This window comes from Heloderma suspectum, chromosome 2 (assembly GCF_057233095.1).
Source record: "Heloderma suspectum isolate Gila_16-S chromosome 2, 16-S_ref, whole genome shotgun sequence".
NCBI classification, from domain to species: Eukaryota; Metazoa; Chordata; class Lepidosauria; order Squamata; family Helodermatidae; genus Heloderma; species Heloderma suspectum.
This window is the reverse complement of record NC_139459.1, coordinates 377,777,292-377,791,896: the sequence shown is the minus strand read 5'-3', so window position 1 is coordinate 377,791,896 and position 14,605 is coordinate 377,777,292. Positions and strand designations below refer to the sequence as shown.

General features: G+C 48.7%; 1 protein-coding gene and 1 long non-coding RNA gene across 2 annotated transcripts in view; both read left to right on the top strand.

Annotated features, from left to right (window-relative positions):
• The window catches only part of LOC146356295 (uncharacterized), an 867,031-nt gene that overhangs the window by 702,348 nt on the left and 150,078 nt on the right, over positions 1-14,605 (top strand). The window lies entirely within an intron of this gene.
• The window catches only part of LOC146356299 (antigen peptide transporter 2-like), a 36,926-nt gene that overhangs the window by 12,855 nt on the left and 9,466 nt on the right, over positions 1-14,605 (top strand). The window contains exons 4-8 of the mRNA XM_084839145.1: positions 3,209-3,434; positions 4,483-4,620; positions 5,016-5,104; positions 9,272-9,431; positions 14,114-14,302. Coding sequence (XP_084695271.1) covers positions 3,209-3,434; positions 4,483-4,620; positions 5,016-5,104; positions 9,272-9,431; positions 14,114-14,302 — 802 coding nt within the window. The remainder of the gene's footprint in view (positions 1-3,208; positions 3,435-4,482; positions 4,621-5,015; positions 5,105-9,271; positions 9,432-14,113; positions 14,303-14,605) is intronic.

Sequence of the window (14,605 nt, the reverse complement as noted above, 5' to 3'; positions counted from 1 at the left end):
AACCTGGAAGAGCAGCCCTGCTTCAGCCCTGATTGGGAGTTTCAAGAGCAGGGAACAGAAAAGAGGCATCTTTTTTTCTTTCCCAGCCCTCTGAGGCTTTCCCTTGCAGAGCTAGATAGCTGTAGAGGGCTCAGGAGCTGGCTGCATTTTAATGCAATGTAAAGGGTTTCTGGAAAGGGGGAAAGTATCCTTTTTTGCTTTTCTTCCTCCTGAAACACTGTATTTGCATATCTATACCAGCCTAAAATCCTGCATTTAAAACGGGGCTTTCTGCTCCCGCTTCAAATGCAGGATCACAAGGACTCCCTTTTTCACGTGCTTCCTTTCCCCCCACCGCTCCTTCTCCCAGTAGCTGAGTCTTCCATTATCTTTCATTGATCTCACTCCTCTTCTTGCCATTTTAACTCTTTTGATGGAGGAAACTGAAGAGACAACGGGGTAATTTGATAGCTCATTATCTGCGATCTATTTAAAAATGGAACAAAGGGAATTTAGTGCAGGAGACGCCCTGGAGGGTCACGGCGTCATGTAAAGAGCCTGCAAACGTCTGTGAAGGAGCAATCTCAATTGCAGGATGAAAGCTCCATGTGAAGAAAGCCTATGCTGCAGCTAGGAGAGTTTTTAAAAACTTCACAACACATATCCCCCCACCTCAATCCTCCTCCTAGGATAGTTATTATGAAATGTTGGGGCTTGATCAAGCCATGTCCCTCTCTCCCCACCCCCCTTCTCCACTCTTGTTTTCCATTTTTTCTTTCCAACAGACACTCTTGCCCTAATATTGTGTGTCCCTGAACAGGTAGAAACCAAGACCACCTTTTTGGGCGCCCTGTTTTGCTTGCAGACTGATAGTCTGCAAACAAAAAAGTTGGTTATTAGAGGGAACAAGTGGGGCCTGCAGCAAAGCGTTGCAATGTGTCTTCAACCCCTGACGGGAATGATCTTGCCCAGGGCTCCAGCCAGCCATGCTCTCGTCCAGGATAGTCTGCACTGTACGGAGCTCAAGCCGGGCATCTCACTCTCCCCACTTTCTATTTTCCTCTTCCAAATGACACCCCACAGGCTGTGGCTGCTGAGCCTGCTCAGTCCTCATGGCTGTTCTAGGTGGTTTTTGTACCCTTTTGATGTTTTAGAAGATTTTCTATACTTCTGCAAACCTCAGGTTGCCCCCAAGCATGTTGCTACCTCCTTCTTGTTTCTTAGTCATGGAATCGTAGAATAGTAGGGTTGGAAGGGGCCTACAAGGCCATCAAGTCCAACCCCCTGCTCAATACAGGAATCCAGGTCAGAGCATCCCTGACAGATGGCTGTCCAGCCTCATCTTGAATGCTTCCAGTTTGGGAGAGCCCACCACCTCCCTAGGGAATTGGTTCCATTTTCGTATTGTTCTAACAGTCAGGAAGTTTTTCCCGATGTTCAGCCGGAATCTGGCTTCCTGTCACTTGAGCCCATGATTCCATATCCTGCACTCTGGGATGATCGAGAAGAGATGCTGGCCTTCCTCTCTGTGACAACCTTTCAGGTACTTGAAGAGTACCATCCTATCTCCCTTCAGTCTTCTCTTCTCAAGGCTAAACATGCCCAGTTCTTTCAGTCTCTCCTCAGAGGGCTTTGTTTCAGTCCCCTGATCATCTTTGTTGCCCTTCTCTGAACCCTCTCCAGCTTGTCTGCATCCTTCTTAAAGTGTGGTGCCCAGAACTGGACACAGTACTCCAGATGAGGCCTAACCAGTGCTGAGTAGAAGGGGACTAGTACTTCCCAGGATTTGGAAGCTATGCTTCTATTAATGCAGCCCAAAATAGCATTTGCCTTTTTTTGCAGCCACATCACATTGTTGGCTCATATTCAGCTGGTGATCGACAACAATTCCAAGATCCTTCTCGCTTGTAGTGTTGTTGAGCCACGTATCCCCCATCTTGTAACTGTGCATTTGGTTTCTTTTTCCGAGGTGCAGAACTTGGCATTGATCCCTATTAAATATCATTCTGTTGTTTTCTGCCCAGCGCTCCAGTCTATCCAGATCACTTTGAATTTTGTTTCTGTCTTCCGAAGTATTAGCTATCCTGCCCAGTTTTGTGTCATCTGCAAATTTGATCAGCATTCCTTGCACCTCCTCCTCCAAGTAATTAATAAAAATGTTGAAGAGCCCTGGGCCCAGGGCTGAGCCCTAGTGGCCCTGTTTGGACTCCATTTCTGTTGGCACTCACCACCTGAGTTTGCTATTAAAGGGAATTACGATGTTGATGATTTTTATGTCAAGCCAATCTGGCCCTGATTTTGCCTGAGAATTGCCTTCTGCAGATTTGTGGGAACTTAGCTTTGATTACCTCAGAGGTGTCACCCCAAACCTTGAGCCTTACGTATGAGGCTGCCTTTCCTGAGTCGGTCCATTTAGCCCAGTATTCTAATTGCTTATGCCAAGAAAGCTGATGCCATAAGCCATAATAAATTTGTTAGTCTTTAATGCCAGGGTGGGGGACTGTCCTGGGACAACCTCCAGGGGCTATATGATATCAGGGAATAGGCCCCTCCCAAAGTCCCCCTCCCCCTCAAAGCGCCCCCCCCCCCCGATATCATTAGAGTCCCTTTCTCTGTGAACAGAGGGGCACGGAGCAATTGCTGTGCATGAAGAAAGAATGCCCTTCCCTTGTCAATGCTAGAGAAGGGTTTCTCTAGTGCCGCGAAGGGAAACCCCGCTCTTATCTCTGACCACTGATGAGAAAAGCTGCCTCTCTCTCACGCTGACAAGGGAAAGACATTGTGCAGGGCGAGGAGAGAAGCTGGTGGGCTGGGTGGTAAATCCCCATGGGCCGGATCCAGCCTGCAGGTCGGAGGTTCCCCACCCCTGCTTTAAGGTGTCACCAGACTCTTAGTTGCTTTTTCTGATTGCTGGTGGCTCTTCAGGGTCTTGGCCAGAGGTCTTTCCCAGCCTTGCTTCCTAAGGTCATTTGGCTGGAGATCCTGGCGATGGGACCCGAGACTTTCTGCATGGAAACAAACTGCCTCTATTGGTTTTTCCAGGAAGGCAGTATAGGAACGTTTTAAATCAATTAAAGAGATAAATCATTGTGCTCTACCCCGAGCTGCGGCCCCTTTTTCAAGGTGGTTATGCTCTTTCCCAGAACACCAGCCTCATCATCTTGCTATGCCACCTTCTCACCTGAAACATGAGCTCCTCTCGCCACTAACGTCCTGGGGCTCTGAGCAGTCTCTCCCTTTGCCCTGCACGGGACCTGACCTCCCGCCTCTCCAAGGACACGACTATGATGAGCAAGTCACTGCCGCTCAATGCCAACGTCTTCTTGCGCTGCCTGGTCAAGGTTGTGGGTCTCTACGGGTTCATGCTTGGCCTGTCCTGGCGCCTGACGCTGCTGACCCTCATTGGGTTGCCGCTCATGCTGGCCCTCCAGAAAGTCTACAATCGCCGTCGCCAGGTGTGAGGCTGGGAGAGGACAGGTGGATTCTGGAAGTAATTGGGTGAGGAGCAGTGAAAATCAGTGTCTGGATGAAATCAGTCATGGCGGAGATGCACAGAGCTGCATGTGCTTCGCATTAAAGTGAATAAACCATATCCCTCCATTTTCCATCAAGATCTCCTATTCTGAAACTCGTGAATGGACCTGGTTTCACAAGGGTTGGAATAGGCCTTAGTTTGATACAGCAAAACCTTCAAGCAAACTTACGCAGCTGTCAGAATTGGACACAATGGCCGGGTTTGGATGATCAGCAGGGAAAAGAAGCCGCTGCGGCTTCTTTTCCCCACCCCGCCTGTGCCACTTGCGTGCCCACCATTTCCCTAACTGCCCTTGCCACCGCACAGGTTGCCATGTGGTCTGAACCCAGTGAGGTGCGTGGCAGGGGAGGCTTCCAAACCACCCCACAGTCCATGACTTGTAGGGGTTATGGGGCGGTCTGGAAGCCACCCCTGCTGCACACCCCACTGGGTTCAGACCACATGACAACCTGTGCTGTGGCAAGGGTAATCAGGGAAACGGTGGGCGAGTGGCGCAGGCGGGGCGAGGAAAAGAAGCCACAGCAGTTTCTTTTCCTCCGCTGATTGTGCAAACCCAGTCTTTGTGCCCACCCCGTCCGAGCATAGCCGTGTCCCCTGGCATGGTGTCCCCCTGTAGCCCCCTAAGGAAGAGGTCTGTCCACTCCATCAACAGTGGCAGGGAGGGGGCAGCCATATAACTCAGTCCTTCACTTCAGCCAATTAGTCTTCCCTTCTTGGAGAAATGTGTGAAATCCTTTCTGCTGATGTACTTACTACATTTTGTCTCATTGCCTTTCTCCACGGAGCTCAAAGGAACATTTTAGCCTCTCAGTGACCCTGTTAGGCCTGGCGGAAAGGCGATAACTTCCCTGAGGCCACTGTCAGTGAGTTTCATGCTTGGGCTCCCTGCAGCCAGAGCCAGTAGTCTGCTGCGACATCACGTGGTCGATCAGTGTCGCCTCCCGAATTCACCCCTTTGCCTTCTCCAGGCTTTGCTGCAAGCGATCCAGGACTCCCTGGCGCGCTCCAGTGAGGTGGTGCGTGAAACGGTCTCTTCCATCAAGACGGTGCGCAGCTTCGCCACAGAGGAGGAGGAGTCAGAAAATGGAGGAGAGAAATCCTCTAAATGAGGGGTGCGCCATCTTCAAAGGGGGGACATCATGCTGGATGCTACCCTTCGTTAAACAGTGACTTTTTTTCCCGTGCTTCCCCTTCTCCGAGCAGCAGGCAGCCCAGGGCAGTTTTCACACGTCTCTCTCCTTTCCTTGGAGGATGGAGGCCTGGTGACTTGTGGGGCCTCTGTAATAGTCTCTTTGTTACAAATGTTCCCTCTAACCAGGTATGAGGATGGGGGCTCATGTAGGTAGCACCAGTTCCACCACAGTATGTGTTTCTTCACCCACAAATCCCAACCTGATATGATCGGATCGCATTCATTCTGGATGCAGACGTAGGTTTCTAAGAGCAGTTGCGGCAGGTTCTTGACAGTGGCATGAGCTTGGATTTGCACCTTGCACTACAGGTGCACGAACTGGATAAACCCCTTGAGTACCCTGGGCTGGTTACAGAAAGGGCAGGATACAAGTGCGACGGGGGGCAGGGGGCATCAAGGCAAACTGCATAAGGCTCAAGCTTGCCCCTTTCTGTATGCAACAGGTGGGCTGTTGCCCATTTAAAAATATTTCTCAGCATTGCACGTGTAGATTTCCAAAATTACTCTGGGGATTGGTGGGGGGAGCTGTATGGCAGATGTTACGGGTGCTAGCCATAGATGTCCTCTCAGAGACTCAGCAGCTGAAAACCTGCACAGTCAGGTTTTCCAAAGCTCACCCTAAGGGCAAAAGTATACATTTGTTAGGGGTGCGCTGAATGCGTAAGTCTTCCTTGTTGTTGTTGTTGTTCAGTCATTCAGTCGTGTCCGACTCTTCGTGACCCCATGGACCACAGCACGCCAGGCCTTCCTGTCCTGCACTCTCTCCCGGAGTGTGCTCAAGTTCATATTCATTGCATCCGTGATGCTATCTAGCCATCTCATCCTCTGCCGTCCCCTTCTCCTTTTGCCTTCAGTCTTTCCCAGCATCAGGGTCTTTTCCAGGGAGTTTTCTCTTCGCATTAGGTGGCCAAAATATTGGAGCTTCAGCTTCAGTATCTGTCCTTCCAATGAGCACTCAGGGTTGATTTCCTTTAGGATGGACTGATTGGACCTCCTTGCAGTCCAGGGGACTCGTAAGAGTCTTCTCCAGCACCACAGTTCGAAAGCATCACTTCTTCGGCGCTCAGCCTTCCTTATAGTCCAGCTCTCACAGCCATACATTACTACTGGGAAAACCATAGCTTTGATTAGACGGACCTTTGTCGGCAAGGTGATGTCTCTGCTTCTTACTATGCTGTCTAGGTTTGCCATAGCTTTCCTCCCAAGGAGCAAGCGTCTTTGAATTTCATGGCTACAGTCACCGTCTGCGGTGATCTTGGAGCCCAAGAAAGTAAATCTGTCACTGCTTCCATTTCTTCCCCTTCTATATGCCAGGAAGTGATAGGGCCAGATGCCATGATCTTCGTTTTTTTAATGTTGAGTTTCAAACCCGCTTTTGCACTCTCCTCTTTCACCCTCAACAAGAGGCTCTTCAGATCCTCTTTGCTTTCTGCCATTAGGGTGGTATCGTCTGCATATCGGAGGTTGTTGATAATTCTCCCGGCAATCTTAATTCCGACCTCTGATTCATCCAACCCGGCATTTCTCATGATGTACTCTGCATATAAGTTAAATAAGCAGGGTGACAATATGCAGCCTTGTCGTACTCCTTTCCCAATTTTGAACCACTCGGTTGTTCCATGTCCGGTTCTTACTGTTGCTTCTTGACCCTCGTACAGGTTTCTCAGGAGACAGGTAAGGTGTCTTTAGGAATTCCATCACTTTAGGAATTTGCCACAGTTTGTTGTGATCCACACAATCAAAGGCTTTAGCGTAGTCAATGAAGCAGAAATAGACGTTTTTCTGGAATTCTCTTGCTTTCTCCATGATGCAGCGAATGTTGGCGATTTGATCTCTAGTTCCTCTGCCTCTTCGAAACCCAGCTTGTACTTCCAGTAGTTCTCGGTTCGCATACTGCTGAAGCCTAGCTTGTAGGATTTTGAGCATCACCTTGCTGGCATGTGAAATGAGCGCAATGGTGCTGTAGTTTGAACACTCTTTGGTGTTGCCCTTCTTTGGAATTGGAATGTAAACTGACCTTTTCCAGTCTTGTGGCCACTGTTGAGTGTTCCAGATTTATTGGCATATTGAATGCAGCACTTTAACAGCATCATCTTTTAGGATTTTAAATAGCTCGGCTGGAATACTGTCATCTCCGCTAGCTTTGTTGTTACTAATGCTTCCTAAGGCCCACTTGACTTCACTCTCGAGGATGTCCGGCTCAAGTTCAGTGACCGCACTATCATGGCTATCAGGGACATTCAGATCTTTCCTGTATGGTTCTTCTGTGTATTCTTGCCACCTCTTCTTAATCTCATCTGCTTCTGTTAGGTCCCTGCCTTCTTTGTCCTTTATCATGCCTGTCTTTGCACAAAACGTTCCCTTGAGATCTCCAATTTTCTTGAAGAGATCTCTAGTCTTTCCCATTCTGTTGTTTTCCTCGATTTCTTTGCATTGTTCATTTAAGAAGGCCTTCTTGTCTCTCCTTGCTATTCTCTGGAACTCTGCATTCAGTTGGGTATATCTTCCCCTTTCTCCCTTGCTTTTCGCTTCCCTTCTTTCGTGAGCTACTTGTAAAGCCTCATCAGACAGCCACTTTGCTTTCTTGCATTTCTTTTTCTTTGGGATGGATTGAGTTGCTGCCTCCTGAACAATGTTACGGACCTCCGTCCATAGTTCCTCAGGCACTTTGTCTATCAGGTCTCATCCCTGAAATCTATTCCTCACCTCCACTGTATATTCATCAGGGATATGATTTAGGTCATACCTGAACGGTTTAGTGGTTTTCCCGACGTTCTTCAATTTAAGCCGAAATTTTGCAAGAAGCAGCTCATGATCTGAGCCACAGTCAGCTCCAGGTCTTGTTTTTACTGACTGTATGGAGCTTCTCCATCTTTGGCTGCAAAGGACATAATCAATCTGATTTCGATATTGACCATCTGGTGACGTCCATGTGTAGAGTCGCCTCTTGTGCTGTTGGAAAAGAGTGTTTGCTATGATCAGCATGTTCTCTTGGCAAAACTCTATTAGCTTTTGTCCTGCTTCATTTTGTACACCAAGGCCATGCCTGCCTGTTATCCCGGTGATTTCTTGACTTCCTACTTTAGCATTCCAATCCCCTATGATGAAGAGGACATCTTTTTTTGGTGTTAGTTCTAGAAGGTGTTGTAGGTCTTCATAGAACCGATCAACCTCAGCTTCTTCGGCCTCAGTGGTTGGGGCATAGACTTGAATTACTGTGATGTTGAATGGTTTGCCTTGGATTCGTACTGAGATCATTCTATCATTTTTAAGATTGTACCCCAGTACTGCTTTTCCCACCCTTTTGTTGACTATGAGTGCTACTCCATTTCTTCTAAGGGATTCTTGCCCACAATAGTAGATATGATGGTCACCTGAATTAAATTCGCCCATGCCTGTCCATTTTAGTTCGCTGATTCCCAAGATGTCAATGTTCAATCTTGCCATCTCATGTTTGACCACCTCCAGCTTACCTTGATTCATTGATCTGACATTCCAGGTTCCTAAACAATATTGTTCTTTACAGCATCGGATTTTCTTTTCACCACCAAACACATCCACAGCTGAGTGTCCCTTCGGCTTTGGCCCAGCCGCTTCACTCTTTCTGGCGCTACTTGGAAATACCCTCTGCTCTTCCCCAGTAGCATATTGGACACCTTCCGCCCTGAGGGGCTCATCTTCCGGCGTCATATCTTTTAGCCTTGTGATACGTTCCATGGGGTTTTCTTGGCAAGAATACTGAGTGGGTTGCCATTTCCTTCTCCAGTGGACCACATTTTGTCAGAACTCTCTGCCATGACCTGTCCGTCTTGGGTGGCCCTGCACGGCATAGCTTATGGCTTCACTGAGTTACGCAAGCCCCTTCGCCACAACAAGGCTACTTTTAAATCTGCCCTTCCTCAAATTATCACCCATAAATCCTTGATGATACCAGCAGTTTTCCAGTTCACTCTTTGTCTGTGTTCACAAGGGAAGTTTCTGCCTCTGTAACAGTGACGCCACTCCAGCAAATGCATGAGAAGGCACTCCCTGCTTTGCTTAGCCCACAAAGCGTACAACTCTGATCATCGCAGCATGGGGATATGCCTGCTGGATCTGGCCAAAGTCCTATCCAGTTTCCCACAGAGGCGAACCAGATGCCTCAATGAGAAGCCCACAAGCAGGACATGAAGGCAACAGCCCCTCTCCTACCATCATTTCCTGGCATCTGATAGGGCCAATAATGAGGTGCTGCCTGATATTGTCTGCATAAAGGGGGAATCTGTTTTCCTTGTCTCCTGCTGTCATGGCTTTTATTAATACACCCACCCTTATGTCAATTGCTAACATTTGTATACCCAAGAAGAAGATCATTGGAGACGGGACAACCTTGTCGTGTCCTCTTCTCCAAAATTAAAGACTCAGGAAAATGATTATTAAGTGAGGCTCTTGATACCGGCTTGTCATAAATTAATGAAAACCATTGTAACATGGGAGCGCCTAATCCAAATTGAGATATCCCTGTTTTCCACCATGATGGGCAGGAGAGGGTGCAGGTGGGCCAGCTGAGAGACAGAGGCATTCAGGTCTCACACACACCACTCTCTCCCCCTCCAGCTCCTTCAGTTGGGTCTGAAGCTGATATTGCTTTACTGTGGGTACCAGCAGATCTGCGCCGGCCTCGTGACCAAAGGGAACTTGGTTTCTTTCCTCCTCTACCAGATGGATGTGGGGAGAAACGTGCAGGTGAGTGAACAGTGACACAGTGAAGTGTCATGGAGCTGTCCCTCCTTTTCTCGGAGGCCAGAGTTTGGTGCAACATAAAGTTTCCGTTGAGTGTTTTCCATCCTGGTTGAAAGTATGTAATGGGTTGGAGTCCTTATCTTATTAATTCACCATAACAGGTTTCTGTAGTTGTCCCTAATCTTCCCATTTTAAGGATGGGAGAGGTGAGGTTCCAAGAGAAAGTGTGTGTCCCTTGCCCCAAAACAGTGGCGTCTGGTGTCCATTGTGGCTGGTGGGCAAAAGGGCAGGGCGGCTAACAGTAGGTGGTAAGTAAGTCCTATCACCAACCATGATATTTAATATCAGTACTGGAGATTAAGGCTGCAATTCTACATTCGCTTACCTGAGCTCAGTGGGGCATCTGAGTAGACCTGTATAGGAGCGTGCTTTGGCAGAAAGTATTTGGTTAGTATACAATGGTATTTATTTTGCCTTGGCTATACCTAATCATTGATATGCAATGGTATATAGTGTCCGACAGTATTTAACAGCTGGCAGCTTATGAAATCCCCTTCATGGATCACTGCCTTGTTGTGGCAAAGGGGCTTGTGTGGCTCAGTGAAGCCATAAGCTATGCCATGCAGGGCCACCCAAGACGGACAGGTCATGGAGGAGAGTTCTGACAAAATGTGGTCCACTGGAGAAGGAAATGGCAACCTACTCCAGTATTCTTGCCAAGAAAACCCCATGGAACATATCACAAGGCTAAAAGGTATGACGCCGGAAGATGAGCCCCTCAGGTCGGAAGGTGTCCAATATACTACTGGGGAAGAGTAGAGGGTATTTCCAAGTAGCACCAGAAAGAGTGAAGCGGCTGGGCCAAAGCCGAAAGGACACTCAGCTGTGGATGTGTCTGGTGGTGAAAAGAAAATCCGATGCTGTAAAGAACAATATTGTTTAGGAACCTGGAATGTCAGATCAATGAAGCAAGGTAAGCTGGAGGTGGTCAAACATGAGATGGCAAGATTGAACATCGACATCTTGGGAATCAGCGAACTCAAATGGACAGGCATGGGCGAATTTAATTCAGGTGACCATTCTATCTCCTACTGTGGGCAAGAATCCCTGAGAAGAAATGGAGTAGCACTCATAGTCAACAAAAGGGTGGGAAAAGCAGTACTGGGTGAAAGAGGAGAGTGCAAAAGCTGGTTTGAAACTCAACATTAAAAAAACTAAGATCATGGCATCTGGCCCCATCACTTCCTGGCATATAGAAGGGGAAGAAATGGAAGCAGTGACAGATTTTATTTTCTTGGGCTCCAAGATCACCGCAGACGGTGACTGTAGCCATGAAATTAAAAGTCGCTTGCTCCTTGGGAGGAAAGCTATGGCACACCTAGACAGCATAGTAAGAAGCAGAGACATCACCTTGCCGACAAAGGTCCATATAATCAAAGCTATGGTTTTCCCAGTAGTAATGTATGGCTGTGAGAGCTGGACTATAAGGAAGGCTGAGCACCGAAGAATGGATGCTTTCGAACTGTGGTGCTGGAGAAGACTCTTACGAGTCCCCTGGACTGCAAGGAGGTCAAATCAGTCCATCCTAAAGGAAATCAACCCTGATTGCTCATTGGAAGGACAGATACTGAAGCTGCCTGAGCTGACGGAGGTGGTCTCGGACTTGGTGTTGAGGACCCCCAGGATGATGGTTCTGGGGGATCTCAACTTCCATGCCGAGGCCGCTGTATCCGGGGCGGCTCAGGACTTCATGGCCGCCATGACAACCATGGGGCTGTCCCAACATGTCATCGGCCCAACGCATATAAAAGGACACACGCTTGATCTGGTTTTCTCGACTGGGCAGGAGGATGGTGATCTGAAAGTAGAGGAATTAACATCTGTCCCTTTGTCATGGTCAGATCACTTCTTGCTGAGGTTTAGACTCCTGGCGGCCTTTCCCCTCTGCAAGGGTGGGGGACCTATTAAAATGGTCCGCCCCCGGAGATTAATGGATTCCGATGGATTCCAGAGGGCTCTGGGGGATTTTCCTGCTGGTATGGCTGGTGCTCCTGTCGAAGCCCAGGTCGCTCTGTGGAATGCAGAGATGACTCGGGCGGTTGACACGATCGCACCCAAGCGCCCTCTCCCTCTGAGCAGAGCCCGGCCAGCTCCTTGGTATACACCTGAGCTGAGGGCAATGAAGCAAGAGGGGAGACGGCTAGAACGCAGGTGGAGGAAAACTTGTGCTGAGTCTGACCGAACACAGGTAAGAGCCCACTATCGAGCCTACTCTGTGGCGGTGAGGGTGGCAAAGAGGCAGTTCTTTTCCACCAGCATTGCATCTTCTCAGTGTCGTCCGGCGGAGCTTTTCCGAGTGGTTCGCGGCCTGTTACATTCTGGGCCAGGGAGAGAGACGGTGGAACCCTCGGTAGCACGCTGTGACGAGTTTGCGCGGCACTTTGAGGATAAAGTCGCTCAGATTCGTCATGAATTGGACACAACCATTAATGCAGCTCCATTGGTAGAGGCGTTCAGAGCACCGTCTGGTCCAGTTTTATTGGATGAGTTTCAGTTACTGAGGCCTGAGGATGCGGACAAGGTGCTTGGCCAAGTCCGATCGACCACTTGTGTGCTTGACCCTTGCCCTTCATGGCTTATTAAATCAAACAAGGAGGGGTTGTCCGGCTGGGTCCAGGAGGTTGTAAATTCCTCCTTGAGAGAGGGAGTGGTGCCTGCTGCTTTAAAAGAGGCAGTAATTAGACCACTCCTGAAAAAGCCTAACCTGGACCCAGAGGATGTTAACAATTATAGGCCAGTGGCCAACATCCCCTTCCTGGGCAAGGTGCTTGAGCGGGTGGTTGTAGGACAGCTCCAGGCACTCTTGAATGAAACGGATTATCTAGATCCATTTCAGTCGGGCTTCAGGCCTGGTTTTGGAGCGGAAACTGCCTTGGTCGCCCTGTGGGATGACCTCTGCCGGGAGAGGGACAGGGGGAGTGCGACCCTGTTGATTCTCCTGGACCTCTCAGCGGCTTTCGATACCATCGACCATGGTATCCTTCTGGATAGGTTGTCTGGGTTGGGAGTTGGAGGCACTGCACTACAGTGGTTCCGCTCCTACTTGGATGGCCGATTCCAGAAGGTGGTGCTGGGGGATTATTGCTCTGTGCCATGGCAATTGTGCCATGGGGTTCCACAGGGCTCTATTCTATCCCCCATGCTGTTTAACATCTACATGAAACCGCTGGGGGAGGTTATCCGGAGGTGTGGGCTGAGGTGCCATCAATATGCGGATGACACCCAGCTCTACCTCTCTTTCTCATCAAAACCAGGTGAGGCAGTGGCTGTTCTGAACCAGTGCCTGGGCACGGTAATGGACTGGATGAGGGCTAATAAACTGAAACTCAATCCAGACAAGACGGAGGTACTGTTAGTGGGTGGTTCGTCTGCCCGGCTAGGTGATATTCAACCTGTTCTGGAGGGGGTTGCACTCCCCCTGAAGGATCAGGTTCGTAGTTTGGGGGTGCTCTTGGATCCAGAACTGTCACTTGAGGCACAGGTGAACTCAGTGGCACGGAGCACTTTTTATCAGCTTAGGCTGGTATACCAACTACGCCCTTATCTGGACAGAGATAGCCTAGCTACAGTTATCCATGCTCTGATAACTTCTCGTCTGGATTACTGCAATGCGTTATACGTGGGGCTGCCTTTGAAAACGGTCCGGAAACTTCAGCTGGTCCAAAATAGGACAGCAAGATTGTTAACGGGGACTGGCCTGCGAGCTCATATTACGCCAGTACTTTTCCAGCTGCACTGGCTGCCAGTCCATTTCCGGGCCCGATTCAAAGTGCTGGTGTTAACATTCAAAGCCCTTAACGGCTTGGGGCCAGGTTACCTGAAGGTTGGGGCCTCCTCCCATATGTGCCTGCCCGGACCTTAAGATCATCATCAGCGGCCCTTCTCCGTGAGCCCCTGCCGAAGGAAGTGAGGCGGGTGGCTACTAGGAGGAGGGCTTTTTCTGTTGTGGCACCCCGGCTCTGGAATGAGCTCCCTAGTGAGGTTCGCCTGGCGCCTACATTGTACTCCTTTCGGCGCCAGGTGAAGACCTTTTTATTTTCCCAGGCATTTTAGCTTTCTAAATTTTTATCTTTGCTGTTTTAAATCTGTATTTTAAACTCCTGTACTGCTGCTAGGTTTTATTGTGGTTGTATTGTTATATTGTGGTTTTAATGTTCTATATATTTTAAATTGTTTTATTGTGTGTTGTTTGGTTTTAGTTTTTGTGAACCGCCCAGAGAGCTTCGGCTATTGGGCGGTATAGAAATGAAATAAATAAATAAATAAATGAAGCTCCAATGTTTTGGCCACCTAATGCGAAGAGAAAACTCCCTGGAAAAGACCCTGATGCTGGGAAAGATTGAAAGCAAAAGGAGAAGGGGACGGCAGAGGAGGAGATGGCTAGATAGCATCACCGATGCAATGAAGATGAACCTGAGCACACTCCGGGAGAGAGCGGAGGATAGGAGGGCCTGGCGTGCTATGGTCCATGGGGTCACGAAGAGTCGGACACGACTTAACAACTGAACAACAACAAGCTTATGAAACAGTCTCTTAAATTATGAATGCCCAAACTATCAAGTCTTAAATATTTGCAAATATTCCATTCTTTCAGCTCTGTCCTTTTCATTCTCTTTCCTTCACAGGCCCTGATATACACCCATGGAGACGTGCTCAGCAATGTGGGTGCTGCAGAAAAGGTGTTTGAATACCTTCACCGGGAGCCCTCAATTCGCACAGAGGGGGCGCTGGCCCCAGACTTCATCCGAGGACACGTCTCGTTCAGAAACATTTCCTTCTCCTATCCTTCTCGCCCCGATATCAAGGTCTTAAAGGTATGATATGCTGTTTGGGAGGGACACTGAGTATATTGGACCAGAGAATATCTATGTTTGTTCTGCCCTGCTTTTCAAAATTCTTCGACGCAAAGGTCAATGAGGGCCAAATTGGAAATGTGTCTTTGCATTTAATGTGCAGATAATAAAAAATAAAAATTGCATCAGCTGGGGTGGAGCTGAGACGTAATGAGCAGACATGGAGAGCGAAATTAAGTCTTTCTTTCTTCTGCTGCTGTCCTGAATAAAATCCCTCCTCTGACAATGCTATTCAGGCTGGGTGGGTTCCAGATTTAGGTGCAT